This window comes from Tetrahymena thermophila (genome assembly GCF_000189635.1).
Source record: "Tetrahymena thermophila SB210 genomic scaffold scf_8254645, whole genome shotgun sequence".
Classification (NCBI taxonomy): domain Eukaryota; phylum Ciliophora; class Oligohymenophorea; order Hymenostomatida; family Tetrahymenidae; genus Tetrahymena; species Tetrahymena thermophila.
This window is the reverse complement of record NW_002476413.1, coordinates 822,591-839,579: the sequence shown is the minus strand read 5'-3', so window position 1 is coordinate 839,579 and position 16,989 is coordinate 822,591. Positions and strand designations below refer to the sequence as shown.

General features: G+C 21.1%; 5 protein-coding genes across 5 annotated transcripts; all 5 read right to left on the bottom strand. All coding sequences in view use genetic code 6, as the record gives it.

Moving 5' to 3' along the window:
* Positions 1-180: 180 nt before the first annotated feature.
* Positions 181-1,050, bottom strand: TTHERM_00125760 (hypothetical protein; the record flags this gene model as incomplete). The annotated part of the gene is made up of 1 exon (XM_001016255.1): positions 181-1,050. The coding sequence occupies one exon, from the start codon at positions 1,048-1,050 to the stop codon at positions 181-183; it is 870 nt and encodes a 289-aa protein (XP_001016255.1).
* A 2,030-nt stretch (positions 1,051-3,080) lies between these two features.
* On the bottom strand, positions 3,081-4,166 carry TTHERM_00125770 (transmembrane protein, putative; the record flags this gene model as incomplete). The annotated part of the gene is made up of 1 exon (XM_001016256.1): positions 3,081-4,166. One exon carries the CDS (start codon positions 4,164-4,166, stop codon positions 3,081-3,083), a length of 1,086 nt encoding a protein of 361 aa, XP_001016256.1.
* A 2,863-nt stretch (positions 4,167-7,029) lies between these two features.
* TTHERM_000125769 (tetratricopeptide repeat protein) lies at positions 7,030-7,515 on the bottom strand (the record flags this gene model as incomplete). The annotated part of the gene is made up of 1 exon (XM_012797705.1): positions 7,030-7,515. One exon carries the CDS (start codon positions 7,513-7,515, stop codon positions 7,030-7,032), a length of 486 nt encoding a protein of 161 aa, XP_012653159.1.
* A 2,445-nt stretch (positions 7,516-9,960) lies between these two features.
* TTHERM_00125780 (tetratricopeptide repeat protein) lies at positions 9,961-11,449 on the bottom strand (the record flags this gene model as incomplete). Its single annotated transcript, XM_001016257.3, has 9 exons — positions 9,961-10,066; positions 10,117-10,169; positions 10,231-10,313; positions 10,364-10,473; positions 10,569-10,690; positions 10,754-10,929; positions 10,979-11,042; positions 11,125-11,224; positions 11,337-11,449. 9 exons carry the CDS (start codon positions 11,447-11,449, stop codon positions 9,961-9,963), a joined length of 927 nt encoding a protein of 308 aa, XP_001016257.3.
* A 640-nt stretch (positions 11,450-12,089) lies between these two features.
* On the bottom strand, positions 12,090-16,422 carry TTHERM_00125790 (tetratricopeptide repeat protein; the record flags this gene model as incomplete). Its single annotated transcript, XM_001016258.2, has 9 exons — positions 12,090-14,706; positions 14,764-14,999; positions 15,110-15,306; positions 15,359-15,468; positions 15,515-15,636; positions 15,695-15,870; positions 15,927-15,990; positions 16,086-16,185; positions 16,310-16,422. 9 exons carry the CDS (start codon positions 16,420-16,422, stop codon positions 12,090-12,092), a joined length of 3,735 nt encoding a protein of 1,244 aa, XP_001016258.2.
* Positions 16,423-16,989: the final 567 nt, after the last annotated feature.

Below are 16,989 nucleotides of genomic sequence, written 5' to 3'. Positions count from 1 at the left end.
TAAATAGATTTATACAATTTAAAACGATTTAATAATTTTAGGATTATTCTAATTGGTTTATACATTTTGAAAATATTAAAATTATGATTTGATATTTAGTATTTATTAATTAGTATATTAGCTTGTTTGTTAGTAGGGGTTGGAGATATTAATTTTCATTAAGAAGGTTGATTTTTTTTATCAGAAAACTTATTCTAATTTTTTATTGTAAAATTCAAATGCATCAATACACTCATCACAGGAGGGAGATTTTTCATCACACATACAAGGATCTTCAATAGAAGATAGAGAACTTCTGTTATCTCCTTTACAATGTTCTTTTCTATCCTTAAGACATTCTTAGTGAATTTCGCTAACTTTATTTAGAATTTAACTTTTTTAAGAATTTTATGAAGACTTGAAATTAGAGAGCTTTTTTTATCTTTGATTGATGAAATTCTAGATCATCTAAGCAGTGATACTTTTTCTAGAGATAGAATCCTTAAGTTTATTGCAGAAAAGCATTTCGAAATCCTCAAAAGGAGGGCAATTTATGATTGAAAACTATGAGCAGCAATCATATGAGATATTTTATTTAATCTTTTTAAGATTGACAATTTATTCAGGTTAAGTTTCTGCCATGAAAACATTATTAATGCATTCAAAGAGCTCATTATAGAACTTTAATTAATTTACTGAGATATCTTTTTCTAAGTCTTTCAAAAGGGCAAATATTTCTTCTTGATTTTAGTAATTATCAGGCAATAAGGTAAAAGCAGATTTACCAATAACTTTTATCAACTCATATTTATCACTTTAAACTTTAACATGATAATAAAGGTCTTCAAGGAAATCAGCAATAGGCTTGATATATTTCTTATTGGAAGAATAGAGCTTCTATTAGTGATATTCTTCATGACAAGACTTGCAGACAAGTTAAAGGTAATCTTTGCAAAGAATGTGAGTACAAATATATTCAATTTTTCCTAAGTATTTGGATTGTTTTGAGCATACAGAACAATTGCTAGCTTCAAAAAACTTTTTGATTTCAGAGAATGAAGAAGAAGACATTAATTTAGTAATTAATTATTTTAAGATTTGGATTTTTAATTAGTATTTTATTATTTTTTGTATTATTTAATTATATTTTTACCTTGATATTATGATGGAATTGATTAAATTTAAAACCCTCTAACGCAAATACCTTAACATATTATGTATTAAAAAAGAAATTAAATAAATTTTGCTATGTTATCAAATCTAATTAAATGATCTTTTAATTAATTTGGTAGGAGTCCGTTCTTGTGTTTTCTGTTTGGCTTTTAATTAATTTCCAACGCCTTTTCTCATAGTATTTAAAATTAATAAGCAATATTACATTTAATTTAATTAATCGAAAAAATTTACAATTGAAGAATCTATTCTATTTTCATTCGAATTTGTTTAAATCAATCCTAACTCTAAGAATTATTACAAAAATAACTAAATTCTAAATATTTATTTTGATTTTTATAAAAAAAAACATATACCGCCAGTTTCATTAATTAATTTCTTTTTCGAATTCCATTTTAAAATTAGAAAAGAAAATAGAGGGAGTAAAAGATATTAATATTCAATTTTACTTTATTAATTTATGCTTATTTGATTAAAAATTTTATCTATATAAGCTATATAGATACATTTTAGTTTTTCTATTTCTAGTTAATTAAATTATAAATTTGCAATAGATGCTGTTGACTAAAACATCTTGTTTAAAAACAATTAAATTTTAAAATGACATGATTAATTCACATGAATTTATTCATCCGTTTTTCTTTTTAAAATTCGAATTATGACCATGGTTTTAAGGCTTAAATATAAAATCAGATAAGAAATCCTATGCAGTGAAGCTAATTGAATTTGATTTTAAAAATAAAAACATCCTAAAAAAAATCTCTATACACTTTATATGATCTTCTAGATTAAATAATATAAATAATGTATTTTAATACTATCTATAGCAAATCTTTAAAGCAGAAACTAAAAACTATATTCTGATCTTACTTTATTTAAGTAATGTGTATTTACTAATTTTAATTTAAGCTGAGAGAAAACATATTCTATAAATTCTGAGTAATTAAGTAAAGCAGATATAAATTATGATTTCGTTAATTTGAGTAACAGAAATTTGCCATTAACGCAAACGAAAGCACTAAGTAAAAAGTAAATTTGCAAAAAGTGCATGTTTTATTTCATGCTAATTCGCTTTACTATGACTAAATTCCAAATAAACAAATAATCAATCTTATGCAATCTCACATTAAATTTTCTTTTTCCTCATTTTAATGTCTATAACAATTTCTAATTATTGTATACCGCCTTTTTGAATCTTCTATGATATTTGTACCTTTAATTTAAATTTAGCAAAAGGAATATTTGTCCAACTAGTTGAAATGAATGAATGCTGGATCATTTCTTGTAATAATATTAGCTTTCTTTTAAAGTTATTAATTTGTTTTACCACAATTAAAATCAATTAATTAAAAAATATTTTATTTTTATAATTAAAGGCAAAATCTAAAATTAGCAATCAATAAAAAAATTAAAAATAATGCAGAATCTTATTTGTTTTAAAACCTTTTATTTTGAATTTTAAATTGATAAATCATATTTTTTTTTTGAATAAAAATAATTTTAACTTATAAAGCTATATAAATAATTTAAATTATTGCTTTCATGTAAAAATTAAACAATAATAAAAATTAAAAATGAATTTTTTGAAAGTATCTATGAATAGAATTAATATTTATTTTTCATCTAAAATTATGATATGATTAAAATAGACAAGTAGATCTTAAGGTCTAATTATATAATTTTATTTTTATTTAAATTTAAAATATTATTAACAAATAAAAACTTTAAAAATTTTGAACCTTATTTTTTCATTTTTTAAGGTCATTTTAAAAATAAAATAATTTAATTAAAAAAAAATATTATAATGAAAAAAATAAATTTGGGATAAAAGTTTTTATTTATTTTATAGAGTGCACAGTTTATAAGACTATCAAATATAATATGTTTATATTAATACTAAATTAGTAAAAATATAAATAAAAATGTTATCAGTTGCTTTCATACAAATCATATAATACGAAACATGGCACAACTTAAATATAATCTCTGATTAGAATATATTTTAATATAGTTTAATACATAATTTATTCAAATTATAAATGAAAATTAAAATATCCATTTTTTTCTTTGTATTTCTTAATGAGATCTTATGTAGATGTGCAGAATAGTTGTCCTTGAACGAATTTTTTTAAAATGATATTTTGCATGTCAGTTTCACTTAAGCTTTAAACTTTTTCTACAGGTATATCATACATTTTCTCATAATTTAAAAATAAATCTTTATAACTTTTTGTGCATTTGCATTAATATTTTCTCAAATTAGGTACCAATTCAAAATTTGCTTTGCCTTTTTATTTACAATTTAAAATATCTGCTATTAATTTTTCAAAGTAGTAAACATAGCAATCAACTTGATCAACCTAAAGAGAATATGATTCTGATTGGTTTTCAAGAGCAGTATTTTATATTAAAGCTGGGCAATCTAATAGGATTTTGTCTTTGAAAATAACAAAATGATATTTCATCAAACATGCTTATAATTTGGAAAGCATTTAAATAAATTCCTTCTCACTGCTAACTACAACAATATTTGTTTTTTTTTGTAATTTTTTTATTTCTAAGTATGAAAAAATAAAAAAACCTATTGAAGATATTACTAAAAGCAATATGTTTGCATAACTTTAAGATAGATTATCAGCTTAAGATACATTACTTGAATTAGGATTTTATCCAAATATGATAATCATCAATATCATAGCTATTTATTAAATTATTGAAACTTTGTTATTTCTATCATAAATTGATTATTCTATAAAGTTATAATTTTTATAGTTTAAAACAGAATTAAAATTAAAAAATTTTAAACATAAAACTATACAAACCTCATCTAAGCTTTCTCCTCCTAAGTCATAGGTGAAACAAAATAAGCTGAAAATTAAATTCAAGACCAATAATTGCCATACTCCTATTTTAAGAATGATTAATCCACTTAGTATCGAAAATGACATATTGAATGAAGTGATATAAATCAAATTTTTTAGCCTCAACACTTCTCCTTTATTCAAAGCAGACATTTTTTGTGAGATAGACAAGCAGATAATTGTAATCACAAAAGACACATATATTAAGTTTGACTACTACTAGGATAATTCTACAAAATTTTGAGGATTATAATATAAAATTATTATTTTTAATATTGTCTTTTCAAATAGAAAACATTGTGAAATTGTTATGTAACTATAGCTGTTCCTGCGTTTGAAATATCACAGATCATGATATCATGATTTGTGATATTTCAAATAATTTTTACATTACTAATGAACATTTTTTTTTTCTAAATCTTAATTATTTTGTTTATATTTGATTTCTTATATTTTACAAAAATTAATCAAAATACAGAAACCTTTTTTCAAATTTTGAGAGTAAAAAAATTTTTTTTACAGTAAATAAAAAGTTTAATTTATTTTTATAGTGCACAGTTTATAAGGATACGAAGTTAAAGAGGTCTATCTATATTAATACTAAATTAGTAGAAATATAAATAAAAATATTATCATTATTTTTCTAACAAATCATATAATACGAAAAATGGTACAACTGGAATATAATCTCTGATTAGAACATATTTTAATATAGTTTAATACATCAATCTTTCAAATTATAAATGAAATTAAAATTTATTATTATTTTTTTCTTTGTATTTCTGAATGAGATCTTATGTAGATGTGCAGAATAGTTGTCCTTGAACGAATTTTTTTAAAATGATATTTTGCATGTCAGTTTCACTTAAGCTTTAAACTTTTTCTACAGGTATATATAACATTTTCTCATAATTTAAAAATAAATCTTTATAACTTTTTGTGCATTTACATTTATATTTTATTATATTAGGTACCAATTTGAAATTTGCTTTGCCTTTTTATTTACAATTTAAAATATCTGCTATTAATTTTTCAAAGTAGTAAACATAGCAATCAACTTGATCAACCTAAAGAGAATATGATTCTGATTGGTTTTCAAGAGCAGTATTTTATATTAAAGCTGGACAATCGAATTCGATTTTGTCTTTGAAAATAGCAAAATGATATTTCATCAAACATACTTATAATTTGGAAAGCATTTAAATAAATTCCTACTTATTACTAACAACAACAATATTTATTTTTTTTTGTAATGTTTTAATTTCTAAGTATGAAAAAATAAAAAATCCTATTGAAGATATTACTAAAAGCAATATATTTGCATAACTTTAAGATAGATTATCAGCTTAAGATACATTAATTGAATTTTGTTTTGATCCAAATATGATAAATATGATAATCATCAATATCATAGCTATTTATTAAATTATTGAAACTTTGATATTACTATCATATAGTAAATATTCATCAAAATAACAATTTTTATAGTTTAAAGCAGAATTAAAATTCAAAAATTTTAAAACAATAAATATTGCTGCTTATTCTTCTGATTCATCTTTTTTCAACTTGTGGAAATTATATAAGCTGAAAATTAAATTCAGAACCAATAATTGCCATAATCCTATTTTACGAATGATTAATCCACTTAGTAATGAAAATGATATGTTGAATACAATGAAGTAACTAAAATGTTTTATCCTCAACACTTCTCCTTTATTTAAAGCAGTCATTCTTTGTGAGATAGACAAGCAGATAATTGTAATCACAAAAGACACATATATTAAGTTTAACTACTACTAGGATAATTCTACAAAATTTTGAGGGTAATAATACAAAATTATTATTTTTAATATTATCTTTTAAAATAGAAAACCTGGTGAAATTTTTATGTATCTGTTGATTTCTTAATACTGCATTTTATTAATATTTATAAATGTTAGATCAAGTAAATCTAAAATTCTTGAGGACTTATTCTAAAGAAGGAATGAAGTTACTAATTTTTAAGTAATCAGCAGTAAAAACAAAAACATAATGATACAATTAAATTTCTCGCAAAAGAATTAATTTATCAAAATGATTTCATCTACTAAATTGTTAATATTTACTAGAAAAAAGAAGACCCTAATCATATTTAAAATATTACTTTTAAGCTTTTTTTTTTAAAGAACTTTTTTTCTATTTATTTTTGTTCTATTTATTAAAATAAATATTGACTTTTAATTTGATTTCCATATATGTAAAATCATAAAAATTTTATTTAAAGGCTAAATTCGATCAAAATAGATAATAAATAAACAGATAATGTATTTTTTATTAATATCTAAATTTTTCTACGTTTTTCAGAAAAAAAAAAATAATAACTATTTAAATTAATAAGAGAAAATAAACAAACATCAGTCAAATCTTGTCATATACGTATGAACACAAAATCAGCATATTTGACTTATTTTTATAATTATCTTTTTTAAAATAATTTATATCATACATATCTCAAATATCTAATTTGATTTTGTGAGAATCAATGTTTTTAAAGCTAAAATGATTTTTCAAAATACTTTAATTTTTCATCAATTTATTTTGGTAAAAATAGATAATAAATAAACAGATAATGTATTTTTTATTAATATTTAAATATCTCTACTTTGTTGAGAAAAATAATAATAACTATTTAAATTAATAAGAGAAAATAAACATTTGTCAAATCTTGCCACGCACAGCACGAGCACAAAATCAACATACATATTTGACTCATTTTTATAATTATCTTTTTTAAAATAATTTATATCATACATATCTCAAATATCCATATTTACATTTTCATTTATCAATATTTACTGTATATTATTTTATTTTATTTTCTACAGTCTACTAGTTTACTTTGGTTATTTGTCCTCCCACCAATTCATTTTTATGCTTTTTATTTCTCTCCATGTCTTTTATTATATATATTTTATAGTTATATATAAATATATTCTTGTTCTATCATTAGTATAAATATATTTTTTAGCTAGATTATTCATGAATTATTTAGAATAGTTATGTATTCGTACTCTTCTTTAAAATCTTTATTATTTCTCTATTTAAGCACATTAGAAACAAATTTGTTTTCATCTGAAAAAGATTCGTAAATTAGATTTTTATATTAAAAAGATTAATTAGTGCTATCTATTATCATCGATTATTTCATATGAAACACTTTGATTTTTTAAAATGAATCTAGCATTTAGATTTTATGTAGTAATTATTGCATATCATTTTATTTTTAATTTTATTGTTTTGAGAAAATAAGCATGAGTTTCATTCTTTTCAATTCAAAATCTTCATTGTTAAGTTATTTTGAATTTTGGTTGTTTATTTATGTAAGTTAGACAATATCTTGAACAGTTTGATTTTATGATAAAAATATGGATTAAAGTAGAGCTTATTCCTAACTTATTTATTGTTTGCCTTTGCTTTACGAATATAAAATTTGCTGTCCAAACTATTTTAGAGAATCCATCATTAATTGCCAGTGATGGTCGCTTTAAATATGAGTGAATGGAATGAAAATACTGATCTCTTAGTGAAAAACTAAGATTTAAATTTTATCCTTTTTTATAAAAAAATTAGATTTTTTAATATCCTCAAGACAAGCTTCATATGTAGAGTAATTAATTATGCAATCCAGCTAAATCAATATAACTACATCAAATGCTCCCAGATTATTATGAATGTCTTCATCATTAATTATTTATTCATACACTAAGTCTTAAGATTTAATACCATTTATTTAAAACATTTCTCTTAGATTTTGTATTGCTCTTTTTCTTAAAAATGGATTGTAATGAGCTCCTACTTCAAAACTCTAAGTAAAATGTAATGAAGCCTAATAATAGTTTTTTTTTTACTTCTCTGCTTGGCCAAGCAAAAACTTCTGTTTGCTCTCTAAAATTCCTAAAACAATTGCCTACACATCATTATTCATAGAAGTGGAAAATTACTTTTAATTCTTTGAAGCATTAAAGCTATAAATAGTTTCATCTTAAAATTGTTTAAAAAATTCTTTAGAAATTCTCTTTTCAGTAATAAATTAAGACAGAGTATTTTTACTTAAATAATTAGCAATCCTAAACAATTTATTAAGCTTGATGAAATACAATTCAACTTAATCTATCTTGCTTAAAAGAACTAAAATTTCAATGATTTCTAAATAAATATAGATTTTTAAAATATAGCTAAATTTTTTGCTACTATTAAAAATTATTTTTTCAATAATTTTATATAAATCTAATGATTTAAGTAGGATTTACTAAGAAGACTCAACAAATTTTGTTTCTTATTTACTGTTTATAGATTTTTAATCAGAAGCTATTTGAATAGAATGTTGCTTTAAGCTATGTGCTAGAGAAATTATTCTTTTGCAAAGTATAAACAATTAGTCTTCCTGTAAATTTTAAAGATATAAAAACGAGTTTTCATCCATATTATGCAGAGTATTTATTCCAATAATTTATAGATTCAAATAAACCGCTGATTCAAAGTACTCGCTTGCTTAATAGTATTCCTACTACAGTAAATAAATTATTCCTAAGTTGAAGTAACAGCGACACATTCCTGTTGAATTTTACAGCTGCTAAAATGTACTCTTAGCTTTTGTGAAGTGAAAGAGAGAATTCACTGTATCTTTTGAATCTCTTGTATAAGCATCTATTTAATAATTTACTACACTTTCAAGCATTTAGAATGCTTTTTTAATAATTTTCATCTCTAAAAAGAGAGGTTTCAAACCATGAAGAATTTTATCTTAGTAAATTACTTTTTCCTACTAATTAATTGGATATTTTTTAATAAATGATAATTCTTCTTAGCATTTTTATAACTTTGTTTTTAGATTCCACATATTTTTATTTTTAAGTAGATTGTTATTTGAGATAGGGCTAAAGACGTTTTAATTTAATTCAAAAGTGAAATTTTCAGATACATTTTGATATTTTTAATTTTCTGAACTTAAACTAAACTTTTCAGCAAGTTAAGCAAAGTCATCAAATGTTTTTCTGTTCAACAATCGAATCTTTGATTGTTCAATTTAAGACTCTCGACCATTATTAATGATGAAATTAGATTAAGAAATATTATTAACATTATTATACATTAATATTTAATTTTATTATTATCCCTCAAAAATATTTTTATCTTGTTAAGCTTTTGCCATTTTAAATTTACTTTATAGTTTTTTTGTAATTATGAAAGAAGGATTTATAACATTTTATTTTTTATCCTTTGTTTATGAATAGCATTGTTGCTATTGCATTAAACTATTTTCTAAAAAGACTTTTAACAATTCTATTGGCTGCTAAACTTAGTAAATTTAAAATAATCCATATCTGATAATAAATACTAAAATTAAAGTGCTTAATATAATAAATTCTATAATTAGAGGAATTTAAATTATTTAAAAATTCAAAATGTTGAATAATTTTAATGTGTCACTTTTATCACTGATTACTCTTGCTGTTAGAATAATTGCATTTGAATATGGTTGTTGTGTATTATATTTTGATATCTGACTCTAAACTGGTAAGACTATGCTAATTCTTTTAAATTAATTTAAATTATTTTAAATATTTACTATAAACACTCTATAATTAAGGCCATTTATTTTAAAAAAATAAAATTTAAATAAGAAATTAATTATGGTAAAAATTATTAAAAAAATAAGTTATGTGGAGCCTTAATTTATGAAAACTATCTGTATTATTAATATTAAATTGATATAAATTTTTTTAACTTAAAATTTAAAATTATTCAATTTATGATTTTAAAACAAAAAAAAATTACTATTTTTCGCCATTTCTTGTCCAAAATTAATATAATTAGGTTGTGTTTATATCTTAATCTATAGAAAATTTTCCATTTTTAATAAAGTAAACAGTAGAGTCTAACATTTAAGAGAATTTTTGTTTTTCTATCAAGCAGTCTTATTGCTAATAAGAACAATTATTTGTTATATTTTAAAATTCAAGGTCAACCCAAGATGTTAAATTAGTGCCATAAAGTAATGGATGGTAAAACACCTATTTAAATTTAAATTAATCAATATTATTTGATTGTTTAGATTATTTACTGTGTTATTGAACTCGTGAAATAAAACTGAATAGTCATTTTAAGTTTAAGTAGCTTTATATAATTAAACTATTTAATTCATCTCAAAATCAATACTAATAACAGATTTAAATACAGAATTGTATTCTATTTAGCTTGATAGAGTCATAACTAAATTATTTTCAATAGCATCTAAGTAGGGCTCATAAAAAAAATAGCCTGAAAAATTAAAAATTATTATTATAATTGTGATGAAAATTAAGAAATACCTTTATGTTATTGAGCATATAGATACCAAGGTCTGCATCTAGGATCATAGGGTTCTGTAAAATTTTTACCTAAGCAATCTTCATAATCTGAATCAGTGAAATTTTCGTATCTTTTTAAATTAAAATATTTCATTTGAACTTATCATAAATCAAGTTGTGTCTTTCTATTAGTAATAATATTGTCTTCTAAAATTCAATAACATACCTAGAAGGAATATGAGCTAGGATAGAAGTTGTATCTGAGTTATAAATAGTTTATATTTTCAACAAATCGTTATTAATAGAAGCAACGATTGCAGCTCTCCCATAAAAGGAGATAAATTCATTCTATTAAATAGCAAAAACAAAGTAAATTAATATTTAAATAACTCTTCAAATAAAATTATTTACCATATTTATAAAATCTTATTGTTGTGTTGTTAGTAAATCAAATTAGAAATTTTCTCTAGCAAAATACAAATCTACGTAAAATGTGCTTTAGTTTAATAATTTATATATAATTTAAGGACATTTCTTTTGGACTAACTCTTAGTATGAACATTTCAATTATTGTGAATCTTTGTTAGCTTCAAATAGTAAATTTTTAAAAACTAAAAAATAACTTATAAATTTTACTTTTTATTTTGGATTCGTAATATTTATTTATCAAACTTTTTATAATAACAAGGTGTAGTTAAAGCTATTATAAATATATAAAAAAGAATATATTATATACTATATTGTAAAGGCGAATTTAAATTTTTATTTAAAAATGGATATACTTAACTAAAGCTATGCTGCTCTATTAATTACTAAGAAAAAACAGAATTGCGCAGTATCTATTTTTATGTCTAATTTATCCACGAAAGACTGTCTTCCTCCCTATTTTTGTTTAAAATTTTTGAAATTTGACAAACTTAATTTTTATAAAATGATTCTCTTAAATAAAAGAAGGTGTTAAAATTGTATCAAAATAAGCGAAGTTTTATATTACCATGAATTCAGAGCATCCCAGAGATTTTTATAAAATAGAATTAAAACTAAGGCAACTCCTGTTATGATTGGAAACGAAACTGTAGTTATAAGTCTAATGATTAAAAGCTTCATTCTTATTTTTGTTTATTTATTAACTATTTTTTTTGCTTTTTGTTGTTTTAATATTATGATTTGAAAAGTAATTAAGCTATTTTGATTAATAATAATTTTTTTTAACCACTTAATTAATATGAATCAACAATAATCAGACAATTTTACTAAAATTAAAAACTCTATTCAATTTATGTTAGAAGGTGAATTAATAATTTTAGAGAAAAAAAAAAAGTTTTAGTGATTACATTTTCTTTTCAAATTATTAATTACATAATTTTAATCTTTACATTTTTTTAAATTGAAATTACCTTATTTTAATTTTTGTAATAAATTCAAACAAATGTAAGGATAAAATTTAAGTTAAATATTCATTCAATTTTAAGTAATAAAAAATTAATATCATTTATTTGATCTTTTAGCTTAATTTTTTATTTGCTATTTTATCTTTTCTTAACTTAAAAATAATTTTATCAACAAAAAATATTTAGATTTTTTTACTAAATAAAATAAATACAGAATTTAATAAATGTTAATAAAATTTAATACTTTTAGTTTTAATTAAAAGTTATTTTTAATAAAATAGAATTTAACATAATTTTAGAGAGATATTTAAATCATGTTGGCTATTAGAGTAGAATCTTTAAATCAATTTAATTTTTCAACAATTGTTTATAATTGATAAATGTTCTTATTCCTCTTTAAAGTGGTCATTTTATCTTATGCTAATGATATTTGATATAAATTTATTTTCATCTGTAAATTATTCATAATATATGTGCTCATATATTTGTTAAGCAATTTCTTTGCTTACTTACAGCAATTCATTTAGATGAAAAACGTAAGGTTTATGATGCGAAAGGATATTTTGGTTATTAATTAATTTTTGAGGTATGCTTATCTTTTTGGAAGAATGTTGTTTTGAAAAAAGCAAAATACACTTTTGTCTTTTTTAACTTTAATTTTCTTATTTATTTTAAACAAAATTCTTTTTATAAATTTTATTTAGATTTTAAAAATCTTCAATATTTAAGTCACATAAATAATCAAAAGTACTAAATAAAGCTTACTGCCAGCTTATTTATTATCTTTTTTCTTTTTGTTAGTAGAAAATATCTCTTCCAAATAATTTTATAGAATCGATCATCAACTACCAGTGATGGTCACTTTAAATTTTAGTCAAAGGAATACAAATACTTAGTTCTTCATGGAAGATGACAGCTTATAATCTATCATTTTATTTAAAAAATTTTTATCTTTTTAAGTTTTCAAGACAAGATTCATAAGTTGAAGTGTAAAAAACGCAATCTAATTAGATTAAAATAAAAATATCAAAAGGCGTTTGATTTTCTTCTTCTTGTAATGCTACATATGAAAAATAGTCTTATTATTTCAATTAGTTTATTTAAAATATCTCTTTTAGGTTCTAAATAGCTTTCACTCTAAGAAATGGACTGTAGTGTATTCCTTCTTCTAAACATTAAGTTAAAAATAATGATGCTGTGTAGTAGTTTTTTCTTCCTTTTTCTGAAAGACCTTACAAATATTTGAATTTGCTCCTTAATATTTCTAAAATAATTTAATTTTATTCCTAATTTACTTTTAATTAAAAGGTATTTTAGTTTTTTAAGGTACTTGTTGATTCATCTTAAAAAAATTTAGATTTTTCTTCTACTATTTTATTTTCTAAATAGCTTTTTAATTAAATATTTTTGACTGTTGGATATGATGGCTTTTATATTAGCTGATTTATAATTTAAAAGTAGGCTTGAATTGAATCTTACTTGCTTAATTAAATAAAAATTTCATATATTTCTAAATATAAATATATTATAAATGTTTTAGAAAAACATTTACTTTTATTTAATATTATTTTTTCTAAAATTAAATATAATTCTAAAGCTTTCATTAAGTATTAATAAGATGTCTAGCTCATTTTTGTTAGATCATTAGAGTATTAGTTTGTTAATTTATCATGAATAATTTATTTAGTAAAATATAATGATTAGTTAGCTTAATAATTATCTTACTCTTTAGTCATAGTTTAGAATGAAAATTGCTTTGAAGTATAAGCAAGTGTAAAAATCCTTTTGCAAAAAATAAAAAGTTATTCTTCGGTTTAGCTTTATAAATTTTATAATATTTTCTCCTGAATATTACAAAGAGAGACAATGTCGAAAATTTGTGAATTTAAATATATCGCAGATTCAAAATACTGACAAGCCAAACTATATTCTTAATTCAGCAAGTAAATTATTCCTAGATTAAAATAGCAACGAGAAACTCCTGTTTGATTTTTTAATTATTAAAATGTGCTTTTAGCTTTTGTAAAATGAAATAATGTATTCAGATTATTATTTGAGTCTTTTGAGTAGGCATCAATCTAATAATTTAGGACACTTTCTAGCATTTAAAATGTTTATTTAATTATTTTCATTTCTAAAAATAGAGGTTTAAGTCCTTAAAGTATTTTATCTTTTCGAATTTTATTATCATGTGATTACTATGATTCAGTAATAGAACTAAATACCATATCTTCATTAAAATTATGTAGCTTTATTCTCAAATCTTAAAAATTTTAATTCCCTTATTAGATTTTTCTGTTATAATTAGGGGTAAAACTATTATTGTTAGAATTAAATATTTAACTTTAATATTAACTCTTTGAAAATTCATAGCTGTTGTTTGATTTTTCAAAAGTTTAATCTATTTCATCTAAATTTTTCCTTGTTAGCAATTTCATTTTAGACTATTATAGTTATTATTCTTCTCTACTCCTTCTGTTGATTCTTGATCTTATCAAAATTTAGCTATTAAGATCTTTTTAATGAAAAAGAAAAAAACTTTTTTGTTCTTCTAAGTTATTTTTTTCATCATATTCACTTTTATTGAGAATTTTTTTGCAATTTTATTGCTTTTTTTATGTGCTTGGTAACTGAGTATTTAAATTTTATTTTTTTTATGTAATTTATTCATGAAAATGCTACTGCTCCTTCAAGCTGTATTCTAGAAATTTTATTAAAAGCTAGATTGGATATTGCACTTAATATATTTGGAATTACCCATATCTAACTATAAATATCAATATCGAAGCACTTAATAAAATAAATTCTATTAAAAGAGGAATCCTTATAATATTAGTGTCTAAAATATTGAATAGTTTCAAAGAGTCACTTATATCATTCATCACTTTAGCAGTAAGTATAATTGTTTTAGAATAAGGCTATTAAGTTTTATATTTTTAAATTAAGCTGTTTATGGGATAAACTAAACTTATTCTTATAAAAATAATACTAAATAAATTAAAATATTATAAGAATTAATTAATTAATTACTGTTTTACGTTGTATTTTGTCCAGTATTAATATAAATTATCTGTGTTTATATTTTCTTAAATAGAGTAATTTCCTTTTTGAATGAATTACACAGTTTAGTTTAACATTTAAGAGAAAATTTATTTCTCAATGTTGCAAACTTCAATTGAATCTTTACAGTAAATGGTTATATTTTGAAATTCTAAGTCTTCCCAAGATTTGATATTAGAACCTAAAAGTAATGGATGATAAAATACCTATTCAAATAATATTAATAGCTTTAGTATTTAAATTTTGCTTTAATATTTCTAATTTGCAAAGAAAGTTTAAAATATATTATTATTATTATTATTATTTATTTATTTACCTTATTATTGAATTCGTGAAATAAAACAGGATAAGAGTTTTTGCTCACTGAGGTTTTAAAGAGATCCACAAATGAACTCATCTCTAAGTCAATACTGTTAACAGATTTAAACTCAGAATTAAATACAATTTAGCTTGAAAGAGTCATCTCTAAGTTACCCTCTACTGCATCTAGATAGGGTTCATAAAAAAAGTATCCTTTATAATATAATTAATTCTTATTTTTTGAATGCTTGTTTTAAATTAATACCTTCATGCTATTATGCATATAAATACCACGATCTGCACCTAGGATCAAATGGTTCTATAAAATTGTCTCCAAAACAATTTTCATAGTCTGAGTTAGTAAAGTTTTCGTATCTTTTTATAATTTTTAAATCACTAATACTTGCTGTAAAAAATATACCTAGAAGGGATATGTGCTAATATCGATGTTGTGTCTGAATTGTAAAATGTTTGTATTTTTAATAATTGATTATTAAATGAAGCTAAAGTTGCTGCTCTTCCATAGTAAGAAATAAATTCATTCTATATAATTTAAAAAATGTACTGATTATTCATTCACACACTTCTAAATTCTCCTTACCATTAAAATAAATTCTTATTGCATAGCCGTTAGTTTGTTAAATTAAAAAGTGTCCCTAACAAAATACAAATCAAGATAAAATATGCTTTGGTTTAGTTTTACATAAATTTCTCGAGGACACTCATTAAAAACTAGTTCTCTATAAGAGCATTTTAAAAATCTAGATGAGGGATTTACTACAAAAAAGTAAAGAATTTTTAAAAATATAAAATTATATTCAATAAAAAATTACTTTTGATCATTTTTTTATAATATTTTTATATTAAGTTGTTTGATATAATCAAGTGAAGTTAGAGCTATTTAATATTAAAAATTGTATTTGTTTCATTATTTGTAGATATTTGATATCATATATTTTGTAGAGACACATAATAATATCTTAAATATATACTTAAGTGAAGCTATGCTCCTCAATGTATTACATAGAAATAACAGAATTATGCAGTATTTGCTTTTGTGTTGAGTTAATCCATAAAAGACTATCTTATTCCCTATTTTAATTAATTATTTATTTAAATAATGAAGGATTTGAAAATAATTTTTAATTATTCTACTTTGCATTAATCCTTAATGTATAAAGTAGAATTGTGTTTAAATCTTTAATTTATAACCTACCATGAATCCAAAGCAAGCCAAAGACTTTAGTAAAATATGCTTAATACAATAGCAACTCCTGTTATCAAAGGAATAGATACAGTAACTATGAGTCTAATTATTAAAAGCTTCATTTATAGGTATCTATCTCCTACTCTTTCCTTTTCTATTATTATAATTATTATTATTAGATTTTTAATAATAATAATAATTATTAACTATATATAAAAATACGTAGTTCTCCAAATCAATATATTATTTTGTAATCATAGCCAGAAAGATATTATGAAAATAAATTAAGTCAAATATTTAAATTATAAAAATATTATATATTTAAATATATTTATTATTAATAATTATATTCCACTAAAATTAAGAATCTTTATAAATACTTTAATGTATTTTTAATATCTCTTTACATTTAAATTAGTTTTTTAATTATAATTTTTTACTTTTAAGATTCTAAAAAGTCATAGAAATTTAATTATTTTTTGAAAAATTCTTCTATATCTTAATTTATTATAATTTATTTTTTAATGATCTAATTTTCACATTGATATTTTTTAAATTTAATGATAATAAATTAGTAGAACAGCATTTAAAATGAACATTTTAAAGGATTTTTTCAAATAAAGAATTTATAATAAGTAAGAACTATTTTTTTAAAAATTTATGAAAAAAAATTTTAATCGTTTGATTTA